Source organism: Culex quinquefasciatus, chromosome 1 (assembly GCF_015732765.1).
Source record: "Culex quinquefasciatus strain JHB chromosome 1, VPISU_Cqui_1.0_pri_paternal, whole genome shotgun sequence".
Classification (NCBI taxonomy): domain Eukaryota; kingdom Metazoa; phylum Arthropoda; class Insecta; order Diptera; family Culicidae; genus Culex; species Culex quinquefasciatus.
This window is the reverse complement of record NC_051861.1, coordinates 93,344,073-93,370,200: the sequence shown is the minus strand read 5'-3', so window position 1 is coordinate 93,370,200 and position 26,128 is coordinate 93,344,073. Positions and strand designations below refer to the sequence as shown.

General features: G+C 39.1%; 3 protein-coding genes and 1 pseudogene across 3 annotated transcripts; 2 read left to right on the top strand and 2 right to left on the bottom strand.

The window, feature by feature from the left end:
• Positions 1 to 357: 357 nt before the first annotated feature.
• On the bottom strand, positions 358 to 21,785 carry LOC6042720 (annotated as a pseudogene).
• On the top strand, positions 7,402 to 8,124 carry LOC6042723 (DNA-directed RNA polymerase III subunit RPC9). Its single transcript, XM_038248779.1, has 2 exons — positions 7,402 to 7,563; positions 7,630 to 8,124. The coding sequence occupies exons 1-2, from the start codon at positions 7,556 to 7,558 to the stop codon at positions 8,033 to 8,035; spliced, it is 414 nt and encodes a 137-aa protein (XP_038104707.1). The 5' UTR covers positions 7,402 to 7,555; the 3' UTR covers positions 8,036 to 8,124.
• On the bottom strand, positions 8,047 to 9,005 carry LOC6042722 (density-regulated protein homolog). Its single transcript, XM_001870704.2, is given in 3 exon segments — positions 8,047 to 8,312; positions 8,314 to 8,776; positions 8,849 to 9,005. Coding segments are annotated over 2 exon segments (615 nt in total). The 5' UTR covers positions 8,770 to 8,776; positions 8,849 to 9,005; the 3' UTR covers positions 8,047 to 8,153.
• On the top strand, positions 16,875 to 20,555 carry LOC6042721 (molybdenum cofactor sulfurase 2). Its single transcript, XM_001870703.2, has 2 exons — positions 16,875 to 17,399; positions 18,329 to 20,555. The coding sequence occupies exons 1-2, from the start codon at positions 17,321 to 17,323 to the stop codon at positions 20,530 to 20,532; spliced, it is 2,283 nt and encodes a 760-aa protein (XP_001870738.2). The 5' UTR covers positions 16,875 to 17,320; the 3' UTR covers positions 20,533 to 20,555.
• Positions 21,786 to 26,128: the final 4,343 nt, after the last annotated feature.

Genomic DNA, 26,128 nt, shown 5'->3' with positions numbered 1-26,128 from the left:
CACGGTGTCAAGGAAATGCTGCCCGCAGGTAAACAGTGCCGAAGTGATTTGACGACGCTGATGACGGCTTGCACACCCTTTTGTAGTCTGCTGCTGTAAGGTAGCTGGATGAGGTGTTTGATCTGGATCAACGCGGCGATCTGCATCGAGCAGGGATGAACGTATGGTGACGAGGTATTCTACAATTGTGGTACTAGAAATAAAACCAGACGATTGGAAAAATCAACTATTCTTTTATTTGTTGTTTAATTTATAATTTCGTATATACATTTCAATATATTGCATTATTTACACTTCATTTGGTTGGAGGAGTCAGTTTTGAAACATTTTCTCAATTATAGAACACTTCTGTTGGAATCATAAAAAATAACTTTAGTTTTCTTGCAAGCATCGAGAAATGGCTAGGTAATCATCTGCTTATCAATATCTAATGTCGTCCAAAGAAATCGAATGTCCCAACGTTTCCCTCCTTATTTAACATAGCAGTTTATGGACAAACATTTGGTTATTCTAAATTGGAACCTAACTAACAATAAAAAAAAAATCCTTTTCATTTATTATCTAAACACCGCCGGGGTAACATGTGATCGGTTCGCGCTTGGAACCTCCTTGCTTCAACTCATTAACACACAATTTTCACAGTCGTCAGCCTTTAGCAAAAAATAAAAAATAAATAAGCGCGCGCCCAAACCAAATGTTACCCCTCGCACTATCCGGCGAACCGCTCCCGGTACACGCGCTCGCGCAAGTCCCGATCGAAGATGGGCCCCAGCACCGGCTCCGTGTTCTCTATCCGGCGCTTGAACCAGGCCCGGTCGCGCGCCGCTATTTCCCACTCGCTCTTGCGGGCCTGCCGGTACGCGTAGTCCCACACCCGCATCACGTGCACCTGCGTTTTGAAGTTGAACCGCACCGTTAGCGTTGGGTACTTTTTGCTGTTGTTGCGCTGGTGGCATCTGCAAGTGGAAGGAAGCGAAAGTCAGAATAATTTAGAATTAATGCACCGCGTACCGGTAAATTATTAAAGAAATTTATCAATTCGCAATTCGCAATTTTCAGTGTAAGAACGGGCCTTGACCGATCTTATGCACAAGGTTCCCGACGAACACGCACTGCCCTTACACCTACATCTCACCCATGCTCTGAGTCAGTACGAGCAGCACGCTAGAACACGCTTTGAATGTTCGTGCCAGGCATGCACACCTTTTTTTCCGCTTACGCATTTTAACTCGGTACAGTGTTTTGGGTTTGATGTAAGTGTAAGCGCTTCCCAATTTATAATGTGCCTATCAACATTTATTTAAGCAAAAAATGTATTATTTATAGTTTGAATTCAAAATCAATTGTAATTTACTGGGTATTGTTTTCTCCTGAAATCTTTCCTAGTGTTGAGTCGTGTTTACTTGTTACCAATTTCTTCTGTCGCGGTGTTGTTAATTTTTTTTGTTTCTAAGCAAGCATAAATTGAGTAAGGGCTCGAACCTCACTTGTTTTAAGAACAAGAAGGGTGAAAATTTAAAACAATGGACAGTGAAGTAAATATACTATTGAAAGAATCAATACCGAAAACTGGGGTCAATCGGGACACATGAGGTGAATTGGGACAGCAGTTTTAACCATGTCGGAGCACAATATTTTGATTTTTCCTGTTGGTTTCGGTTAGAACAGATTCAGGCCAACAAAATATGTGCATCCATTTCCAAATTTAAAAGCATTAAGTGCTCTAAAAACTGCTGTCCCTATTCAGACTGAAGTCCCGATTTACCCCAGATTACGGTAGCAAAAGAAAAAAAAACAATGGCACACCCGCAGTCGAGCAGTTTGTGACAGTTCGCTCCATAAGAAATACATTATAGAAAAAAGCAAAAACTGCTCGAATGGAAGTGCTCCATTGTTAATAAATAGAGGTAACAAACAAGCTTAAAATCTAGAGTTTTTTTTTTTTACTTTTTGGGTGTTTTTAGAACCGCCTTGAGTCAGGGGTATTCAAAAACACTCAAAAAGCAAAAATCAAAAATTTAGTTTATTGGACCTTTTTAAAAAAACTATGGAATTGCATTAAGTGCATCTCCAGCTCTGATGGCAAACATCGAAGCAAATCAAATTTGCACCCGACGTCAACCCCCTCAATTTACACTCAAGCACGAAAAAATCGAATCAAGTACGAAAAAAAATCCGAAAAATAAAAAAAAACAAAATTTAAAAAATTAAAAAAATTTAGAGCTAAAAAATTATAAAAATTTAAAAAATTTACAAAATTTACAAAGTTTTAAAATTCAAAAAAAAAATTAAAAATTAAAAAAAATTCAAAAAATTTAAAAAATAAAAAAAATAAAAAAAAATAAAAAAAATAAAAATTTAAAAAAAAAATAAAATTTAAAAATTCAAAAAATTTAAAAATTTAAAAAATCAAAAAATAAAAAATAAAAAATTAAAAAGTTTAAAAAATTTGGTTCTATCCCATTCCCCAGAATTCCATTCTCCAGAAACCCAATCCCCAGAATGGCCCATTCCCCAGAATGACCCATTCCCCAAAATGACCCATTCCCCAGAAATATTTAGGACCCCGAAAAACATGTCTGGAGTTTCTTTTTTTTTAAAGGACCAATAAACCAAATTTTCAGTTTTTGCTTTTTGGGTGTTTTTTAATACCCCTGACTCAAGGCGGTTCTAAAAACACCCAAAAAGCAAAAACTGGAAATTTGGTTTATTGGTCCTTTTCAAAAAAAAACTCCAGATGTTTGATTTCTCATTTGGCATTTGGTATTTTCACTAAGGATAACTGCTGAAGGAAAATTCATCTTATGTCAGCATGTCACAAGAGTTATCCCTTCTTTAAAGAAGGGAAAATTCAACTTTAAAGGGAAATTAAACTTTTATCAGCAGTAAAGACAGTCATGAGGGTTTTCCCTTCTGTAAAGCAGTTTTGGCAGTCCAGAGAAAATGTAAAAAAATAAAAAAAAAATCAAAAAATTAAAAAAAATTAAAAAATTTAAAAAAATTTAAAAATATTTAAAAAATTTAAAAAAATTAAAAAATTTTAAAAATTTAAAAAATTTAAAAAAATTAAAAAATATGAAAATTTTAAAAACTTTTAAAACTTCAAAAAATTAGGGTAATTCTCCGCCAACTCACACAGCAGTTGCCCCAACCCCTCTTCGATTTGCGTGAAACTTTGTCCTAAGGGGTAACTTTTGTCGCTGATCACGAATACGAGGTCCGTTTTTTGATATCTCGTGACGGAGGGGCGGTACGACCCCTTCCATTTTTGAACATGTGAAAAAAGAGGTGTTTTTCAATAATTTGCAGCCTGAAACGGTGATGAGATAGAAATTTGGTGTCAAAGGGACTTTTGTGTAAAATTAGACGCCCGATTTGATGGCGTACTCAGAATTCCGAAGAAACGTATTTTTCATCGAAAAAAACACTAAATAAGTTTTAAAAATTCTCCCATTTTCCGTTACTCGACTGTAAAAAATTTTGGAACATGTCATTTTATGGGAAATTTAATGTACTTTTCGAATCTACATTGTCCCAGAAGGGTCATTTTTTCATTTAGGACAAAATTTTTCATTTTAAAATTTCGTGTTTTTTCTAACTTTGCAGGGTTATTTTTTAGAGTGTAACAATATTCTACAAAGTTGTAGAGCAGACAATTACAAAAATTTTGATATATAGACATAAGGGGTTTGCTTATAAACATCACGAGTTATCGCGATTTTACGAAAAAAAGTTTTGAAAAAGTTGGTCGTCATCGATCATGGCCATTCATGGTCACCCGCGACAGACACGGACGACGAAACAAAGAGAAACGCAAAAAGTAACTTTTTCAAAACTTTTTTTCGTAAAATCGCGATAACTCGTGATGTTTATAAGCAAACCCCTTATGTCTATATATCAAAATTTTTGAATGTCTGCTGTACAACTTTGTAGAAATTGTTACACTCTAAAAATAACCCTGCAAAGTTAGAAAAACACGAAATTTTAAAATGAAAAATTTTGTTCTAAATGAAAAAATGACCCTTCTGGACAATGTAGAAAAGTACATTAAATTTCTATAAAATGACATGTTCCAAAATTTTACAGTCAGAAAATGGGAGAATTTTAAAACTTTTTAGTGTTTTTCGATGAAAACAACGTTTATTTGAATTTGAGTACGCCTTCAAATCGGGCGTCAAATTTTACACAAAAGTCCCTTTGACAAAATTTCTATCTCATCACCGTTTCAGGCTGCAAATTGAAAAACACCTCTTTCACATGTTCAAAAATGGAAGGGTCGTACCGCCTCCGTCACGAGATATTAAAAAACGGACCTCGGATTCGTGATCAGGGACAAAAGTTACCCCTTAGGACAAAGTTTCACGCAAATCGAAGAGGGGTCGGGGCAACTTTTCCCGATTTCGTGTGAGTTGGTAGAGAATTACCCATTAAAAAAAATAAAAAAATTAAAAAATTTAATAAATTTAAAAAATTTAAAAAATTTAAAAAATTTAAAATTTTTAAAAAATTTAAAAAATTTAAAATTCTTAAAAAATTTAAAAAATTTAAAAAATTTATAAAAATTAAAAGATTTAAAAATTTAAAAAAATTAAAAAAAAATAAATATTTAAAAAAATTTAAAACATTCCAAAAATTTTAAAAAATTAACAAAAAAAATTAAAAAATTTAATTTTTTTTAAAGTTAAAAATTTAAAAATTTAAAAAATTAAAAATTTTAATTAATTTTTTTTTAATTTAAAAAAAAAAAACAAAAAAAAGGGAAGTCATTTGTGATTGTAGACGGTATTGTTTTGATTCGCAGTATGTTGAGTCAACTGCTGTGGATGTACCTGAAACATCGCACAGCGGGGTTTCTCTTCTCTTCATTCTCAGCTACCACCTATCTCCTATTTTTATTTTGCTCTACTGATTTTCACTTCTTCACTGATTCTTCTATTAAATATCCATCATTTGATTATGATTTTACTAACTTTTGATTCTCTTATCTCTCCAAGCTTTTCCAATCTTTTTTAACAATTGATACTGCTGAGCAGTTCTCTCAGATTTCGGTCATTCGATTTTTTTTTTGTATTTTTTAATCCGGCTGAAACTTTTTTGGTGCCTTCGGTATGCCCAAAGTAGCCATTTTGCATCGTTAGATTCTCCATATAATTTTCCATACAAATTTGGCAGCTGTCCTAATCTAATCAAATTTGGCAGCTGTCCATACAAAAATGATGTATGGAAATTCAAAAATCTGTATCTTTTGAAGGAATTTTTTGATCGATTTGGTGTCTTCGGCAAAGTAACTTTGCAAAGTTGTTGGTATGGATATGAAATACACTGAAAAAAATGATACACGGTAAAAAAAAATTTGGTGTTTTTTTATTTAACTTTTTGTCACTAAAACTTGATTTGCAAAAAAACACTATTTTTAATTTTTTTTATTTTTGATATGTTTTAGAGGACATAAAATGCCAACTTTTCAGAAATTTCCAAGTTGTGCAAAAAATCTTTGACCGAATTATGAATTTTTTAATCAAAACTGATTTTTTCAAAAAATCAAAATATTGGTCTTAAAAAAAATTCAACTTCATTTTTCGATGTAAAATCAAATTTACAATCGAAAAGTACTCTTGTGAAATTTTGATAAAGTGCACCGTTTTCAAGTTAAATCCATTTTTAGGTGACTTTTTTGAAAATAGTCGCAGTTTTTCATTTTTTTTTTTAAATTAGTGCACATGTTTGCCTTCTTTTTAAAAAAATATTTTTGAAAAGCTGAGAAAATTCTCTATATTTTGCTTTTTTGAACTTTGTTGATACGACCCTTAGTTGCTGTGATATTGCCATGCAAGTGTTTAAAAACAGGAAAATTGATGTTTTCTAAGTCTCACCCAATCAACCCACAATTTTCTAATGTCGATATCTCATAAACTAATAATCGAGAAATTAAAAGTGAGAGTGTGTGCAACATGGAGTTAAACTTTCTGTGAAGTTTCTGTGAAGATTACCACGGCACTTTTAAAAGTTCAACTCCATGTTGCACGCACACACTCTCACTTTTAATTTCTCGATAGTCCGATTTACAATGTTAAAATATGAAACATTCGTGAAATTTTCCAATCTTTTCGAAAAAAATACTTTCAAAAAATTTAAATCAAGACTAACATTTTAAAAGGGCTAAAAAATCAATATTACGCCCTTTTGAAATGTTTGTCTGGTTTAAACAATTTTGACATATTTTTTTCGAAGAGATCGGAAAATTTCACGAATGTTCATATTTAACATTGATCGACCATGTGCTGAGATATCGACATTAGAAAAATAGTGGGTTGTTTAATGATTTAGAAAACATCAATTTTCTGTTTTAAACTATGCATGCAATATCTCAGCAACTAATATATCAACAAGTTTAAAAAGCAAAAGACAGAGAATTTCAGCTTTTCAAAATTTTTTTAAGAGAAACAAACATGTTAAATTAAAAAATGAAAAACTGCGACTATTCAAAAGTACCTAAATGGTTAACGAAAACAATTCTATCAAAATTTCACTAAAGTACACGATTGCAAATTTGATTACATCAATGAGTTAAAATACGAGCAATATTTCGATTTTGAAAAAATCGTAAATGATAACTCGGTCAAAAGATTTTGCATACCCTGGAAATTTATAAAAAGTTGGCATTTGATGTCCTCTAAAACATATCGAAAAATAAAAAAAATTAAAAATAGTGTTTTTTTGCAAATCAAGTTTTAAAATGGCTTGTTGTGCTTCGAATCCCGGACACTGATAAAAGCTGATTCGAAATCCGGACACTTTTGCTTCGAATTCCGGACACTCGATTTTACTTATGAATCGCACAAATTTGGACTGAAATGTTAGTGAATGGCATTTTTAAGGTCTGAAATAAGCTGTTAACATGAAAACAATCGATAGTTTATTTAAAAATTTGCTAGAATTTAAGTAAATCGAAACCATAAATTTTTGCTTTGCCTTCCCGGTGCTTCGAACGCCTATTAAATATTTCAAGTGAAATGTTTCGCATTTTTGGTAAACTTGTAATTTTATTGTATTTAATTGTTTTGGCATTAACTACAGCGTTCAAACAAACCATTAATGAAAGTTGATGTTGGAATTCATCAAATAACACAGTTTTGACATTTATAATGCGAACTTATATCCAAATAATAATTATAATTTTAATTATAATTATTATTATCGATAAAACACGACGAAGTGTCCGGGTTTCGAAGCGTCCGGGAATTCGAATCATGACGTTAGTAATCTGCCTGTTTCATTCAAAAAATTAAAAATTTATTCAAAATGTAAGCCAATCAAGCGATGCAAAAATGAGTAAAATAAAAAATTCCGCATGATCAAATCTCACTCAATATTTGAGCAATTTTCCACAAACGTGCACCTTGTCAGCACAGTTTGACATGTTTACACTGCGCTGCCGATGATGTTTTGCTTGTTTTGTAATCACAAATTTCAACCAAAAACACTGGCTGCGCGCTGCATGTTGATAATGAAATTTCTCTGCTAGTTCGGTGTAGAATTCCGTGTTTTATTCGCCATGGAAATGTAAGTAAATGCTATTCGCTGCGCATGACGCAATTTTAACTCACATTCTGGTGATTAATATTCCAGCGTCAACCCGAACGCGGCCATCCTCACCAACTTTGAGGTTATGGCCACGCTCAAGGGCATGAAGAGCAGCAAAAAGAAGTACGGCCTGCGCAACCTGGCCACCATCACGTACGAGACGGTGCAGTTCCTGGAGGGCACCTCGTGCAAGGACCAGACGGCGGAATCGGTGGTCGAGTTCCTGAAGGCCATGAAGCAGTTCAACTTGACGAAGAACGAGTGCCTCATGATGGTGAACGATCCGCCGGCCTCGGCGCTGCACATCCAGATCATGATCGAGGACTCGGACGAGCGGCTCACGGACGAACAGGTGGCCAAGATTATCGAGTACGCGGCCAAGGTTCGGGGCCCGGCGGACGGTGGGGGAGAAGGTGGTGGTGGTCATCAGGCAGACGAGCAGGATGGATAGAGTTAGGCTAGTTTTTTTCGTTTCTTACATTAAGAAAATTTGTATATTTATTGATTAAATTAAAAACACGACTTTCAAAAGTAAGGATATTCCGGTTGATTGAGTCATTCCTAGCTGCTTATCGCTTCTGGTCTCCCAAGTCGTCGATAAAGTCCTCGTCAATCTCGGGCCACTTTTCCGGAATCACATCGAACAAATCGTCCTTGACATCTCCCTGAATGACGATTTCGTCATCCCCCGTCACCGACGACCCGCACGCAAACTTCGTTCCGAAAAAACTTGGCCGCCACCTTCAGATCGATGTCGAACGTGGCCAGTCCCGTCACAACCGTGACGGACTTCTTCTTGCCGCGGGCGGATCTCGACAGGCAAATCTTCTTCGGTCCGTCTTCTTTGGGTTTCTTGCTCTTCAGCATGCCCTTACCACCCCGCTTCTGTCGCTTCTTGTCCTCCTCGGCGCCATCGTCCCCAGCTGCTTTATCTCCGGAACCGGCCGCTCCACCAGCCGCTCCTCCTGCTCCGCCGGTGCTACCACCTTCCACCGATCCCAGCTTAATCCGGGCAAACTCCGACGGCAGGTTCTTCTCGAGCCACTGTTTGCACTTGTCGTACTCCGGGTAGTTTTCGCAGTATTCCAGCGGCATCGAGCAGTGGCCGCAGTATTGTACCGATAGAGGATAGCTAACGCCTTCCTTGGGGCCTGCCTGCAGACGGGCCGGAATTTCGCTGACCATCGTTGTTCTGGGGTGAGAAATTTAAAGTAATTATCCACGAAGATTGATAAAAACATTGGACCAAGCTGTAAGTACTTACAATTTCACTGAATATTAGCACAAATTTGAAGGAATCAAGCTAAATTTTACTCGCGACAGATTTTCAGAAAAACAGAAATTTTATGACGTTTGCCAAATTTGGGGGCTTGTTCGAAAATTACACAACGACGGTCCACTCGCTGGGATGCTGACAGGTTGCACGCGTAGAAGGAACACGACACGGGAGTAAAGTTTGTGAAAGGCAACCTAAAATTGGGTACTCTGAGGAGTAACCTTTCTGGCGCTGCGTCAAATCATAGAATAGAGAAAGATAGAATTGCCACTCATTTACCGAACGGGGGACAAAACTGTGCTGCCTAACTGATGCCAGCGGCGAAACGGGGAACTACAACACCCTGCGCATAATACTGTCAAGAATGTGGAGAACTGGTTGGCACATATATATTATTTATTAAAAATGTAAAATGATTTAAAAAAACATGGAAAACAAATCAAAACAATTATGAAAATTCAAGATAAGTACATCCCATAACTAGGATATTATGTTTTTAATAAGATTAAATGATTTTTATTTCGCATCAGCATCTTTTTTTCTAAATTTCAAGATTATGCCAAATAAGTTGACACCCGTTTTCACTTCTCCAAGACATCTGTTTTGTCATGTTGACATTTTCTGTCGCTGTCAAACCAAGTGAAGAATCGGAAGAGGAAATGACTATTTTGCCGTTCGGAGTGAAGAAAAGTGGTCGTTGTTGTTCCAGCAAAGACTCCGCCTCCAACTTAAACCGCAATTTGCGCCTAATCCTAACGTTCTACCGCCTTCACTAGTCTCGTCTTTTCATCCGGCTTCAAGCACCATTTCACATTTTTGATTGCCAACTGAACGTCAACAAGCCTTTTTCCATCTGTCACTGTCAAACAAAACGCACCCTCCAGAATGCACAGGGCAGTTCCATCAAAGTGCACAGTGCGCATTTCGACTGAAGTTCCCCGTTTCGAGCAGTGGTGGCGCTGTCGGCAGAGTCGCTTGACGTTTACAAGGGGAGTCGGCAAGTGGCAATTCTACCTATCTCTATTCTATGACAGTGCGCATTTCGACTGAAGTTCCCCGTTTCGAGCAGTGGTGGCGCTGTCGGCAGAGTCGCTTGACGTTTACAAGGGGGAATCGGCAAGTGGCAATTCTACCTATCTCTATTCTATGGTCAAATTGAAATTGGAAAATGTTTCATATTTAAATTCTAGTTTTTTTTTAAAAGTCCTCGACCTGTAAACCACAATTTCAATTCTTTTTAAACCGCCTTAAGTTAGAAGTAATTAAAAACACCCAAAAAGCAAAAAAATGTTTTTTATTGAACCTTTTTTAAAAAAATCCCAGAATTGTTCACGTCACAAAAACATTATCAAAATAATATTAATTTCAAGAATGATTTAATTTAGGAAAATGATTCTACATACAATGTGTTTTCACGTGTTGATATTTGTTTAAATACCTTAAAATGCTTTTTGATTATTGAACAGGGACAAAACTAAATAATGTTGTTCAATGAATTGATATTGCCTTCCATTTAAGGCATGATTTCACGCTAAAATTTGTATCAAGTATATGACTTTTTATAACAAAGTGAGCAATTTAAAACTTTATTCAGGGTCTCAAGAGAACCGCTTTTGTGGTTATTTTCTGTCAAGAAACAATTCTCTCTGAATTCCGGTAATGGGTTTTATTTGTATTTTTGTTTTTTGGCTCAGTGTTGATTCATGCGTGTTTGTGGTCCAATCCAATACCCCGTAACCGGTAGCGAAATTATGGGAAAGTATAATTTGTGTCAGATTTGTATATGCCGAATGCTGATACAGTTTATCTCAGTCCCGGGTATTGGGTGGTGATAGGCCTCGCGCTGCTTCCAACGACCCATTTCAGAATGGCAGAAATCCTAGCGACCCACTTCCGAGTTCGTTGGGCATTGTCCGGCCCCGCCTTAACATAGAAGCAAGCACCAGACGGATCCTTGATCTATCTTAAGACTCCCGATTCCTTCAGGCAACTCAGGGATCAGAGCGTAGTTAATTCAACATGTTTTATAACCCTTAGATGGCCGACTAGTTAGAGTTCCAGACCATCATTCCAAAGATGTGAGTTCGATTTCGTTTTTGTTCATATTCAAGTTCGAATTCCTGATTCCACAAATTTCAAAGGTACCGACCGGGATTTGATCCCTGAACCTTCTGCTTGTGAGACAGAAGCAGGGGGTAGCGAAGAAGCCGCCATCTTGGAAGTTTAGAAAACAAACACTGAGAATCAGTTTTGTAACACGAAGTGTGTTATCCTTGTTGAACTCAAAAGTCCCACGCAAATTTGCGTAAACATTTGAGGCACTGTTTGATCGACCAAATGACAAAAAGCTAAAAAAAGGTAAACAGAAAAATCACTTTTTTCGATATCAATAATCAGCCAATATTGCGATTGAATCTCGAAGAATGTTATAGAAATTACCGTATTTAGGGAACAGAGAAGCGAACAAAACCCGCAACATTTGAGCCATAGAGAAGGTGTATTTTTTTAAATAGTAATTTTGAGAAAAAATAGAAATCTTACCCACACATTTTTTTAAATACAAATTGCAATCAAAAGAACCTTATAGAAATTTTGATAACGTGCACCTTTTTCAAGATAAGGCTACTTAAAGCTCGATTTAAACTGAAAAATTGCAGTTTATCGATTAAAAAAAAATGCCCGTAAGTGACCAATTCTCAAACATTTGTGAAGTTTTCAGATCCTTTTGAAAAAGAACACATTTTTTTCCAAAATAATTATGCAGTGCACCTGATAAGGCCGATGCAAAAAAAAAAGTTTTTATCCCTCGGTTCTGGCCGTGGTCGAGAGGAGAAATGAAAAAAATGTTTTAAAATGCATTTTACACTAGTTCAGTTCTGGAGTTGCGTTTGAGAATTTGAACGGTGTGCGTCGCGGTCCTCGCGCAGGATTTTCGTTGCCGTTTCCGTCTTTGTTGTCCCCCCGATTGTGCGTGTATTTCGATCCGGGCGGTTTCGCGTTTTCGCATTTTAGTTGGTTTTATCTTTCCACAGCCGGCTGTCTAAGATTAAATCATTTATGCTAAACTCAACACCAAATAACCGGGAATAGTCTCATCAGCATACTCCGACTGTTTGCCTTGAGAATGCATAATACATCACACCACTAAACAAAATATATTGATTATTGGGTCGCATCATCATCCTCTATGTTGAATCCTGGCCATTACCCTTACCCACTAACAAAATCCCAAGTAGAAGTAGTTTTCCGGCACACGCGGGGGTGTGGATATCGTATAGAACCCACCCTTGGTAGCAGCCTGTGCTAACTAACATTCCCGTCCCATTCCCTCGAGATCTACAAACTGACATGGCGGGCGCCGTTGGTGGCCAACGACTGTTTCCTATTCGCACAGGCTCTAGTTTTGATGATCGTGATGTTTTATCTTTTCAGCGCATTCATGCATGCTGTTGATAAGGGAAACATCATTTGATCGTTGAAGCGTGTGACCGGTTGTGCTGATGGGATATTATGGTCCTGTTCAGCAACGGAGAAGGACAACCATGGGTGGTCTCTCATGCTCATGCTCATGCTAATCTAATCTAATCTAATCTAACACAAACGCAGCCAGTCCGATGAAAGCATGCTGGAAAGTCTTGTGATTAGATTACGCCCCAAGCACTTTTCTTGTCAATATTAATAATTGCATTACATCCGAGAACACCCGAAAATGTAATACAAATATTAAAACGGCCAGCCCTACTGCGTTGTGTTTACCGCAGAGAGGATTCTGAGAACGGATCACATTTCACAGAATCTACAGGGGAGGAAGGATGCGTGGACATACCGTACCAAACGCTCCGGATCAGTTTTGATGTGGTGTGTTTGTGTGTGCAATTTTGTAAGTGTCGTGAGTTTTCGCAATTCGATTATATATGGTATGGGGGAATGATAAGAAAAAGGAATAGGGTAAAGAATTATATAGAAATTAAAATAAATTATATAGTGAACAGATAAATACATATAAGCAAAAAATTTAAAGATGATTCCAGGAAGCTGTAAAATGAATAACTATTTTTTTAAGCACAATCACTCCAAATGGTTCTATTGCTGATTTTTAAGTGTCATGGGTTTATGAAAAGTAGGAAAAAGGAAAGGAAAATAGGAGAAGGAATTATATAGAAATATAAATAAATTATATGGTGTACAGATAAATATAGATACAGTGGACTCTCTGGCTGTCGATCTTCTCGATATCAATATTGCTCCAGCTGTCAATAAATTTTCAGTCCCTTCAAATAGATTGCTTTGATTTTTCGTTCTATAATTTGACAACTCCCGACGGTCCCTTTAATATCGACAACGAGAGAGTCCACTGTATATACAAATATAAGCAGTAAGTTTAAAGATGATTCCAGGAAGCTGTAAAATAAATAATATAATTTAAAGCGCAATGCTTTAAATGGTTCCATTGCTGATTTTGTTAGTGTCATGAGTTTATGTAGTTTGATCATATATGATATGGAGGAATGGTAGGATAAAGGAAGAGGAATGGAGTAAAGAATGAAATGGGAAATAAGGTAAAATATAGTGAATATAAAAATACATATGAGCAATAAATTTCAAGATGATTCTTGGAAGGATGGTAGGATGGAAAAAAATGTATAAAGAATAAAATGAAAATATAAAATCATGTAGTGAATGAATAAAATCATATAAGCAGTTCATTTAAAGTGATTCCACTGTCCATGTTCGCATAAATGCCCATATGCAAAAACAACAAGCTGAGAAAAACACGTTTGAAGTTTGTCCCTCACACGTGTTACGTGTTAAGTTTTCACCCAAAAACTGGATTTCCTCCTGATTTCTAGAACAAAGTACTGGATGTTGTAGGTTTTTCTGAAAGAGTACGCGATTTTGAACCGAACTTCATCAAAAACTCAAAAGCTATTAAAATGTACATGTGACATTTATGCGATCAGGGGTAGTCCAGGAAGTTGTAAAATAAATAACTATAATTTAATAATATATCAGTTCCATAGGGTTTGTTCAAATATTACGTCCAGAGATTTTCGGGATTTCAGTCCCCCTCTCCCCCCTGTCACGCACTTTTCGTATACCTTAATATGGGCTGTTACAAATCTCAGACCCCCTATTCATGAACGTAATTTTTGAACAAACCCATATGACAGTTAAACAAACAAAAATAAATACAATAAAAGTGCCTCGAATTGGCTTATAATCGTAGTGGCCCCGTTTAACTTTCATATGGAAATGCTATTCAGCAGTATGCAAATTGAAATAAATTATATACTATAAATTTTAAAAGGGTAAAGATTACGGATGGACAAAGTAAATCCTGTTATTCAAGCATTCAATCGATTGACGAAAACTGTCCTATCAAGTGGCTAGAAAGACTGCGACTCAGAAAGCGCAAAACAAAAACCGTAAATAAATAATGTGGGATCAATATTGCGCTGTTCCTGTACCACTGTCAGATGTGAGTGCCGTGAGTACCGTTGCGCATTATGTGAATGGTAGATTGAGTGACTCACACTCTAAAGCTCTCTTCGATCTGTCAAACTCTCGCGTGTTAAACTCACGAAACAGGGCGCCACTCTTCGGAGTTCGGAGCTGGACTCACATGCTCATGCTTATGCATTTTACACTAGTTCAGTTCTGGATTTTTTTTTTGAAAAGGTCCAATAAACCAAATTTCCAGTTTATGCTTTTTGAGTGTTTTTGAAACCGCCTTGAGTCAGAGGTACCTATCAAAAAACACCCAAAAAGCAAAAACTGAAAATTTGGTTTATTGGACCTTTTCAAAAAAAAAACTCCAGAGTTGTAGTTTTCAAAAAATGTAAGATTTGACGAAAACTAAAATCTAAGAAAAAAAATTAATCCAGCAAATTGCACTTGAATTTCCGTTGACATTTTGAAGTTTTTTGGAAAAATATGTTTTTACACCCTGATTTTTAGGGCCAATTTAAGAGGTTATTTTTTTTATATTTGAGCAGTTCTCTACGGAATCGGTCTTTTTTCTTTAATTTTAATTTTTGTATTTTTTAATCCGGCTGAAACTTTTTTGGTGCCTTCGGTATGCCCAAAGAAGCCATTTTGCATCATTAGTTTGTCCATATAATTTTCCATACAAATTTGGCAGCTGTCCATACAAAAATGATATGTGAAAATTCAAAAATCTGTATCTTTTGAAGGAATTTTTTGATCGATTTGGTGTCTTCGGCAAAGTTGTAGGTATGGATATGGACTACACTGAAAAAAAATTATACACGGTAAAAAAAATTTGGTGATTTTTAATTTAACTTTTTGTCACTAAAACTTGATTTGCAAAAAAACACTATTTTTAATTTTTTTTATTTTTCGATATGTTTTAGAGGACATAAAATGCCAACATTTCAGAAATTTCCAGAATGGGCAAAAAATCTTTGACCGAGTTATGATTTTTTGAATCAATACAGATTTTTTCAAAAAATCGAAATATTGATCGCAAAATTTTCAACTTCATTTTCGATGTAAAATTGAATTTGGAATCATAAATACTTTAGTGATTTTTTATAAAGTGCAATTTTCAAGTTATAACCAATTTTAGGTAACTTTTTGAAAATAGTCGCAGTTTTTCATTTTTTAAAATTAGTGCCCATGTTTGCCCATCTTTGAAAAAAATATTTTTGAAAAGCTGAGAAAATTCTCTATATTTTGCTTTTTCGGACTTTGTTGATACGACCCATATTTGCTGAGATATTGCCATGCAAAGGTTAAAAAACAGGAAAATTGATGTTTTCTAAGTCTCACCCAAATAACCCACCATTTTCTAATGTCGATATCTCAGCAACTATAGGTCCGATTTACAATGTTAATATATGAAACATTCGTGAAATTTTCCGATCTTTTCGAAAAAAATATTTTCGAAAATTTAAAATCAAGACTAACATTTCAAATGGGCGTTATATTGAATGTTTGGCCCGTTTGAAATGTTAGTCTTGATTTAAAATTTTTGAAAATATTTTTTTCGAAAAGATCGGAAAATTTCACGAATGTTTCATATTTTAACATTGTAAATCGGACCATTAGTAGTTGAGATATCGAAATTAGAAAATGGTGGGTTATTTGGGTGAGACTTAGAAAACATCAATTTTCCTGTTTTTTAACCTTTGCATGGCAATATCTCAGCAAATATGGGTCGTATCAACAAAGTTCAATAAAGCAAAAGAATTTTCTCAGCTTTTCAAAAATATTTTTTTCAAAGATGGGCAAACATGGGCACTAATTTTAAAAAATGAAAAACTGTGACTATTTTCAAAAAAGTTACCTAAAATTGGTTATAACTTGAAAACGGTGCACTTTATAAAAAAAATCACTAAAGTACTTTATGATTCCAAATTCAATTTTACCTCGAAAAATGAAGTTGAAAAATGCGATCTCGATTTTGAAAAATCTGTATTGATTCAAAAATCATAACTCGGTCAAAGATTTTGCCCATTCTGAAATTTCTGAAATGTTGGCATTCCGCTAAACGCTATCAAAAAAATAAAAAAAAAATAAAAAGAGTTTTTTGCAAATCAGTTTTAGTGACAAAAAGTGAAATTAAAAATCACCAATTTTTACCGTGTATCATTTTTTCAGTGTAGTCCATATCCATACCTACAACTTTGCCGAAGACACCAAATCGATCAAAAAATTCCTTCAAAAGATACAGATTTTTGAATTTTCACATATCATTTTTGTATGGACAGCTGCCAAATTTGTATGGAAAATTATATGGACAAACTAATGATGCAAAATGGCTTCTTTGGGCATACCGAAGGCACCAAAAAAGTTTCAGCCGGATTAAAAAATACAGAAAAAATCGAATGACCGAAATCTCAGAGAATTGCTCATTTGCAACAGCCTAGTCACGGAAAAGAAAAAAAAATAATTCGAAAAAATAGTAATTTAAATATTTTCTTTTTATTTCTATCAATTTCCTAATAAGATCACGTAGTTTCGTAATCATCATTACATGTTTCAACTTTTTCTACTTCACCCCAGCCGCCTCAGTCGCGCAACCAAAGTCAATCAGTAAGCGCACCTAATAACAATACTATCCATCGCTTCCTCGCGAAGTTTGCGTGCCACTTAAACACCGCGATGATATTTCACATTTGACGACGACGGTCGGAATCGAGTTGGATACTTTTTGTTTATCGTGGTCATCACCTTCCGTCACAGCCTTCATCAATATCGCGGCTTATCTCACAACTGCCATTATCAGTACTAATTTCAGTGCACGAGACACCGGTGGAACTTAGCTCTATAGGCAAAGCAGCTAAGACAGCTGAGACTTGCTTTGCTTGCAAGCTTGGAAACAGCACCGCCACTAGCGCAAAGTCAGCACAACAACAGCAAGTTTGGGCTCAAAACATCGTGGTTCTTTAGTGCGGGGTTCGTTCGTTGCACAAGCTTTTGAAACAGTCTGGGGAAATGGCGATGGAGCAATTCGAGAGCGTGTTTACGGCGAAAGAAAATGCGGAAATCGCGAAGGAGTTTACTCGACTAAAAGGTAAGGTACTAATTTCATTAAATTGTATGTTGGTAAGTTTAACGTTAAAGTGAATCATGAACTGGTACTTGTTTTTTGTTGAAAAAGCATTGGAAACTAGATTGGAAATGACACCATTTCTCAAAAAATAGTGAGAGTAAAATTTTGGTTTTGCATGTTTTCTACTAGACAGGCGAGTTAATTAGACTTTACAATCCACACTGACGGCCTTTCTACGCATATTTGTCATGTCAGTTATTGGCGACTTAAGGAGCTATTAGACTATGGAAAAAAAAAACAAACAAACTCGCACTTTTATTTTTGACAGTTTTCCAAATTCGCAAACTTGTTTGCGGTAAACTCGCTAACAAAGCCAAATAAATGCAGGATGACGTTTCTGCAAACAAATGCAGACAAATAAACAGATTGCCCGCTGCCAAACTGTCAAAAAGTTGGTTTGTTTGCGAGTTTTTTTGTTTGTTTGTCGTAGTCTAATAATTCCTTTAGACTTTAATACATAACATCCTACGATACAAAAAAGTTGAACATTTAAAACTTTTGAGTACTCTAGAGAAAAAAATGTGTTTTACAAAAATCGAAGTTAGTTGCTGGATTTCAAAAATTGGAACCATTCATTCCAAATATTTTTAAAACAAAGCATCAAAAAAAGTTCTTATAAGAAAGTTTGAAAGTAAGTTTATTAGTCTTACCCTGATTTGACTACTTTGAAAATTCCCCAAAAACTGTCATAAATTTTCGGAAGCGTGTAGCTGTTGTTTTCGTTTAATTTTGACAGCTTTCGCGCGTTGACAGTTTGCTTGGAGGCTTGCCCAGCGGTTTTCAAATCAAGCGATTGTTTATGTTCTGTTTAATCCCTCAAATGCCCCTGGATACTAAAATTCCAAAAAAATTTTGAATAAAACTTTTTTCTTCAAATTTCCTTTCGACAGACACCTGCTACCTGGACCACGCCGGCACGACCCTGTACGCAGACTCGCAAATCCGCGCCGTCGGCGACTGCCTCACGGGGAGTCTGTTCTGCAACCCGCACACCAGCCGCACCACCGAGGACCTGCTCGATCAGGTGCGGTTCCGCGTTCTGCGGCACTTTGGCACCCGCCCGTCGGAATATGGGCTGGTGTTCACCTCGGGAACAACGGGCGCGCTGAAGCTGGTCGCGGAATGTTTCGACTTTGGCGATGAGGGGGCTTTTGTCTACACGAGGGACAATCATACTTCGGTGCTGGGGATGAGGGCGGTCGTTGGTACGGAGAGGATCGTTCCGATTGGGAGGGAGGATCTACGAGGTGGGCGATCTACGGGGGATGGGAAGCCTTCGTTGGTGGTCTTTCCAGCGCAGTGTAACTTCAATGGGTTTAAGTACCCGTTAGGGTTGGTGGAAGATATAGAACGCAACGGTTTAGTTAGATTCGATGGCGATCGCTTCCACGTTTGTCTGGACGCTGCTAGCTTTGTTTCAACGAACGCACTAGATTTGGCCAAGCATCAACCGAGCTTCGTCTGCTTGTCATTCTACAAGATATTCGGCTTTCCAACTGGTTTGGGAGCCCTGCTAGTGCACCGAAGCGCGCAGAACCTACTGAAGAAGCGTTACTACGGTGGCGGAACGGTCAAGATCGCGATGGCCGGACGGAACTTCCACGTGAAGCGAGATTCGCTCGCGGATCAGTTCGAGGACGGAACGGTTCCGTTTACATCGATCATTTCGCTGCTGCAAGGCTTTGAAACGCTTGAACGGTTGGTGCCCGCGAGTGGGGAGCTGTCTTCGATTGATCGCGTGTCTCGCCACACGTTTGCCCTCGGAAGGTATTGCTTTCAAAGGTTGAGGGGGTTGCGGCACGCGAATTCGAACTCGGTGGTGAAGTTGTACCACGATACGGAGTTTGAGGATCGCGGTTCGCAGGGAGGGATCGTCAATTTCAACGTTCTGCATGAAGATGGGAGTTTTGTAGGGTTCGCCGAGGTGGCCTACATGGCCAGCGTCCACAACGTGGTGCTAAGAACGGGTTGCTTTTGCAATCCGGGTGCTTGTCAGAGATTGCTCGAGTTGACGGATGAGGACGTGTTGAAGCAGTTCAACGCTGGGCATGTTTGTGGCGACGCAAACGACTTGATCGGGGGTCAACCCACGGGATCGGTGAGGGTCTCGTTTGGGTACATGAGTCGCCGCGAGGACGTCGATCGACTGGTTGAGATGGTTGAAAAGTGCTACGTTAAGAAGATGACGGCGAACGGACTGACGAGAAAGCAGATCGTTTCGAATTATAAGAACTACGATCAACCAAAGTTGAAGATGATCTGCCTCTTTCCGATCAAGTCTTGTGGAGCCTACAAGATCACGACGAGTTGGCCGCTGTGCCACAAAGGACTGAAGCACGATCGAGAGTTTGTGATCGTTGACGAGAATGGCGTTGCCATGACCCAAAAGAAGCTAGTCGAAATGTGCCTTATCAAACCGAAGATCGACCTTAAGACCAATACGCTGATTTTAACCCACCCAGCTATGGAGAACTTCACTCTTAGTATGGAACCACTATCAAACGAATCCCAATCGATCAAGCTCTGCCAAACCAAGGTCTGTCAGGACAACGTTCAAGCGATCGACTGCGGGGACGCAGTCGCCAACTGGATCAGTATCGCGCTGCAAACCTCCGGACTGCGATTGCTCAAACAGTCTGACGATGAAGCCCGAACGCTGCGAAAGTCCACCACGGAGATCGCCCTCTCCAACCAGGCCCAATTCCTGCTGATCAATCAAGCCTCCGTACGATGGCTTGCCGACCTCGTTCCCGACTGGGACGATCTATCCCAGGAACCAACGCTAGAATCGCTGGTCGATCGCTTCCGCGGAAATCTGATCATCGACTCCGTGAAACCCCTCGAGGAAAGCTCCTGGACCCAGCTCCGCATCGGTCCGCTCGAATTCTCCGTGGACGGACCGTGCTCGCGCTGCCAGATGATCTGCATCGATCAGTCGAGCGGAACGCGAACGGCCGAACCGCTGCGCACGATCGCCCGTGAGTTCAAGGGAAAGATGCGCTTCGGAATCTACCTGTCGCACGTCAAATCGCTGGAAGGTTCGGACGAAAAATTGCTGCACTGTGGAAGCCCACTTCAAGTTGTTGCGGAATAACAAAAATCTTTATCCAAAACTAATCTCGACTACAATGAACTTCAATCCGAAACAAATCCCTCAAAGTAAGGCGTATTCTACTTACTGGATGACGCAGTCGGTAATGGGTTGCTCTTTGACCTTGTTGACGGGTTTGCTACGTTCTCCACGACGGCCTCGTAGTCGGGGAACGCCATCGAGCCGAGCTTGGAGTGGACTAGCGTTTCGTTGATCTGCACCTCAAAGGTGCCCCGGCGACCGGTTTTGCACGTGACCTGCGCGCCCGGCACGCGCTCCTCGATCAGGCGGCTAAGCTCCACGCACTGGGGCTTCGAGTTGCATACGGTGCTGGAGAAAAGGAGATTTAAGACAACGTTATCAAAAATGTCTTGAGAAATTTGTCATTCCTAATAAAAATAATGACATTTTTTGTTGTTTGCTCGTTTGTTTGAAACAACTTTAACCTTCTTGGTCATTCACTGTGTTCTGACTGTGTTCCAATAAAAAAGGGCAAGTCACTTCCTGTATCGCATATGATGTGAAGCCAATATTGGATTTACGACCCAGTAAGAATTGTAGGCCTATGATGGTATCATTAAGGATCAGACATATGTCGGTTCTACATCTCTCATTGGGTTGTGACAGACACTTAGAACAACTATCAAGGCAACTACAAATCATCCGGTGAACAAGGCAATCACAACGTAAATGTCAAATATCAATGTTCCGATATAAGTGATTACCCCTAGTCCCGGAACCAACTTTACAGACATCATGAATCATAATTAATAATAATTTCAAATTAGTCATATAAATGTCTGGGCAGTTGAAGGTTAACAGAACAAATAAAGGAACAAAACAAGTTTGTTATTTTGACTGATAATTATTTATGAAGATGACTTAAAAAGCATTTTTAGAACACCAAATTAATTCTTCGTCAGATTTTATAATAAATCAAATATTCTTTTGAATCTCATTCGCAGCCCAACAAAACCGCTGGGCACGTGCAAGATTCACGCATTGCAGAATTTCGTAATAGTTTTGTTCTTTCGGTCAGCAAGTTTCTTCCAACGCGAAAATCCGCCCCATTCGGCGATGCTCCCCGAAAGTACGTACCAATATTCAATGTCCACGCGCACGGGATGTGATTGGGTCGAGCTAGCGGCCGATTCTTCCATTCCAACTGGGTTTTGCACGCACTAAAGAAGCTGCTTCGTGATTTCATTTGTTTATGTTTTTTCTTCGATTCAGAAAGTGACGATCGTGGATGACAGCCCCATCAGAGTTTGACACATGCGTGGTGCTTTGGCGAAAAACCGCTGGGCAGGCAAACGTGACGGCGCGCGGCCGCAGTGTTGGCGGATCGATTTGCAAAAAGACTGCATGTTCAGGTCAAGTTCAGGTTTGTGGTGAGAAGAAATGAAAAGTCGGTACCAAGTCTGTATATAAATGTTAGTGTGTTTCAAACATTTCTTAACCTTAACTTAAAAGCAAAGAGCGAATCCACGAGCAAATCATACCCATCTCGAATCGACCTTGCCTGAAATTTTCATGGGTTGTGTGTACATATAAAACTAGCATCTGGTCAAAATATGTGCCCTCCAGGACAAGAGAAAGTGGGGCAAATCGGGACACCAAGTTTTATGGTTAAAAAACGTTACAAATCTTGAAAAGGCTGTAACTTAGACAAAATTAAATTAAATTTTCAAATTCAAATTGCATCTGAAAGGGCTTTAAAATGCAACAAAATGTGGAGTGAAGCATCCCAATTGGGTCCTAAAATGAAGCTTGGATTGCTGATGTTATTGTTTGCAGTCATAAAGCTTATTTTTCTGAGTACAATGACTCTTTGTACGACCACAAAGTGTTTAAAATGGGTTTTTTAATCAATGTTGAAAAATTAACCTCGTGGTCCTTCTTGACCAAGGTTACAGTAACCTTGCTTCTTGACAGCTCGTTTCAAAGGGACCATAGTTGATCCATCGAAAAAATGTTGTCTTGTCAACCTTTTTTTGCATTAAAATTGAAAAAAAGTTATCAGAAATGGTTTTTAGGCGTGTTTTCAATCGTTTTACATCAAAATTTACATACACACAAAAAATATTACTGTAATGACAAAAGTAACTTACTTTTGAATTAAAAATTGCTTAAAATTTGCTACATTAAAAATATTTTTCTTGTTTTAAAAACTACGATCATCTGAATCTTGAATGCGCAGGGTAAGTTAGTTCCCCATTTCGCCTTACTTTACCTACTGTCTCCAGATGGGCTGCCACTGAACTCGGTCTTGGGCTGCTACCCAGTCACGGCGTTCTCACAGAATTCTAGCAGAGCGAAAATATTCTTACTAGAACTGTGCCATCATCCGGCCAGAACTTTGCAAGAATTCTCAAAGAATTCTAGCTCAAATGCAATAACCGGTTCTAGCAGGAGCCGGCGAAATCAACCGGTTCTGTAAGAATCCTGCTAGAATTTAGCTAGAACTAATCTGACAGGCCACCTGCTAGAATTCTCTGAGAATTTTGTTAGAAAGAAATGGCAAAAATTTGCTGCTAGAATCCTACCGGAATTTTGCTAGAATTGAACGGATACGGGTTTCTTTTAAAGAGAAAAGTTTGTTAAGGGCTTTTTGAGATGGTTTGCTAGATTTTCTCTAGCAAAAAGAAACAAATTTAAACATGTTTTTATTCAATAAAAAAGATCTCGCAACAATTTTTTACACAAAACACACACTTTTCCTTATTAACTATTGATCACTGATACACTAAGGCACTATTTTTTCCTGAAAACGATCGAGGGGGGTTGCGTCGTAAAACGTTTTCTGAGATGCTCCCCGTGTTGTTGTCCACGTTTTTCCGACCACCATGGCCAGCGAGCTGGAACATGTTGTGACATGTCCAAGCATTCACCGGATAAACGGCCTCTATCTGGTTCAAGATCTGGTTCCTGCTTTAATGAATAGGAAAGACTGTCAATTTTAGATTTTCCATGATCTGATTTTAATTACTTACAAAATTGACGACGCAGAAAAATACGTAATGAAAATTTACAAGATGGCGGTAATCTTATTCGCCGCAAAACGATTTGGCGAAAATGACGTCATTTTTGACCGATTTTGCTCGGTCAGAATTTTCTAGCAAAATTCTAACAAAATTCTGGCAGGCCTGCTAGAACAATTCTAGCAGGATTCTAGCAGAACTAACTTTGCTAGAAATTTCCGTGACTGGGTACTCTCCAATTCCGACTCGGAACTCCCACACTTCTCAGATCTTCCTCCACTTGGTGTACCCACCTCGCACGTTGCGCCCCCTCCGCCGCGTTCCAACCGGCTCTGAATTGAACACCAACATCACCGGATTGATAGTCTGGTTCGGTTGGCGCGCAACCAGCGCGTCCGGCATTCTCGCGACATGTCTGGCCCACCTGGCCTGCCTTGGCGACTTTCCGAATGCTTGGCTTGCCATAGAGTTGCGCTAGCTCGTGGTTCATCCTTCTCCTCCATGCATTGTTCTCACGTTCACCGCCAATGATCGTCCTAAGCACTCATCGTTCGAAAACTTCAAGCGCTTGCAGGTCCTCCTCGAGCATCGTCCACGTCTCGTGCCCGTAGAGGACGACGGGTCTTATCAGCGTTTCGTACATGGTACACTTTGCACGTCGGGAAAGATGACCAGACCGTAGGGTCTTGTGGAGTCCGTAGTAGGCACGACTACCGGTGATGATGCGTCTCCGAATTTCCCTGCTGCAGTTGTTGTCCGACGTCACCAACGATCCAAGGTAGACAAACTCCTCCACAACCTCGAACTCGTCGCCGTCGATCGTGACGCTCGGTCCTATGCGAGCCCTAAGGGACTCGGTTCCTCCCCTGCCAGCAGATATTTCGTCTTCACCACATTCACTTTCAATCCAACCTTCTCCGCTTCCCTCTTCAATTCGGTGTACCGCTTAGCCACCTCCTCGAAAGCCAACAATGTCCATGTCGTCGGCATAGTAGATGAACTGGCTGGACCGGTTGATGATCGTGCCCCGCATGTTGAAGCCCGCCCGCCTCATAACACCTTCAAGCCCAATGTTGAAACAGAGGCCGGAGATACCGTCACCTTGTCGCAGTCCTTGCGCGATTCGATCGGGTCGGACATAGCACCCGAAATCTTCACGCTGCACCGTGCCCCGTCCATCGTCGATTTTACCAGTCTGATCAGCTTCCCGACCCGTATATGAACTTCCGCGATCGACCGAGTCGTACGCGGCTTTGAAATCGATGAACAGGTGGTGCGTCGGAATCTGGTACTCGCGACATTTTTCGCCACCAATCTCAATTAGGCAGCACTGTTTTGTCTCCCGGTTAGATGAATGAGTGGCAATTCTACCTATACTTCACGCTTACCAAATAAAACCAAAAAAATGGTAATTATCATGATTTTTGGAGTTCAACTCGGATAACACTTTTTTTGGTAAAGTGGGTCGAACTGGCAAAATCATGATTTTCATGATTTGCCGAGTTCGAGCTTGGGGAAATATTTCACTGGTTCAGATGTTGCCTATCTTCGGGCGCTTTTTGATTTCTCTTTTGGGATTGAAATAAAAACTATCAAAGTTTAAAATAAATTAACAACTCGGCGCTACTTTTATTTTATTATTTTAACTCTCAAAACTGAGATATTTATAATAAAGTATAGACATTTATAAAAAAAAAATGGATTATGGAGTTAATGTTAATGTTTTCCTTTTAATGTTGCACCGGGCAGGATCGCGTGATTCTCAGCGGAGGAATTTTAGGTTCGGTGACAAAGGCCGGAAGCACGATGATGACAACAGGCGAGTTCCGGTTACCAGTTCTACTTCCTGCCGCTGGTGGCGATGGGGATCAGTACGATTTCGGGACCACCGAATGGGACAGCGAACGGCCAGCAGTTCCTGCTGCAGCAGTAAATGGTTTGCCTCGTCGTCGAATCCCCTCCGTCAGATTGCGAGATCGGCGTCCTTGACCTGCTTGACCATGCTCAGGAACTTTTCCTGCTCGTACTTGCGCAGCTTGCGGTAGTCCTCGGTCGAGGTCGCATCCAGCTGGGCTTCGGCGGCTCGAACGGGACACGACACGAGATCGGCCCGCAGTGACCGTGCAGCGTAAACTGTAGATGGTGACTCTCTAGCCGGAACACCTTCACCGTGTGGTCCATGGTGCCGGTCATGACGGTTCCGCAGGCCACCTCCAGACACGTCACTGGCATCTGGTGACTCTGCTGGTGAAACTCCAGGATGCAGCGCAGCTCCTCTTCCGATGGCCGGACCGGTCGGTTGCTGCTGTAACATGCTTAGGCTACCCGCCTAACCGGTGAGAATGTGCGCTGGAATGTTTTAGAAGCTTAACAATCTGTCTTGATGAGTTAAAGTTGCAATTCTTACTGCGCCGGTAAGCGGACGTGAATCCCCAGTTGATCTGCCGACCCTGGGTGTACGTTTCGAGCGGCAGGAAGTCGATGCGGCCGCTGAGCCGGGCCGCCACCACCTTGTACCCGGACAGCTCTTTGTTGGTGACCCCGTTGTTGCGGGTGTGCTCCGTCTCGTAGATGCCCTGAAACAAACGCACCTCAGTTAGCTGCCAACACGACTTGAG

Excerpts from the sequence above, each read along its gene's own strand:
- LOC6042721 (XM_001870703.2), top strand. The coding sequence starts at position 17,321 with ATGGCGATGGAGCAATTCGAGAGCGTGTTTACGGCGAAAGAAAATGCG. Across the intron at positions 17,400-18,328 it reads GGAGTTTACTCGACTAAAAG|ACACCTGCTACCTGGACCAC; the intron begins GTAAGGTACTAA and ends TCCTTTCGACAG.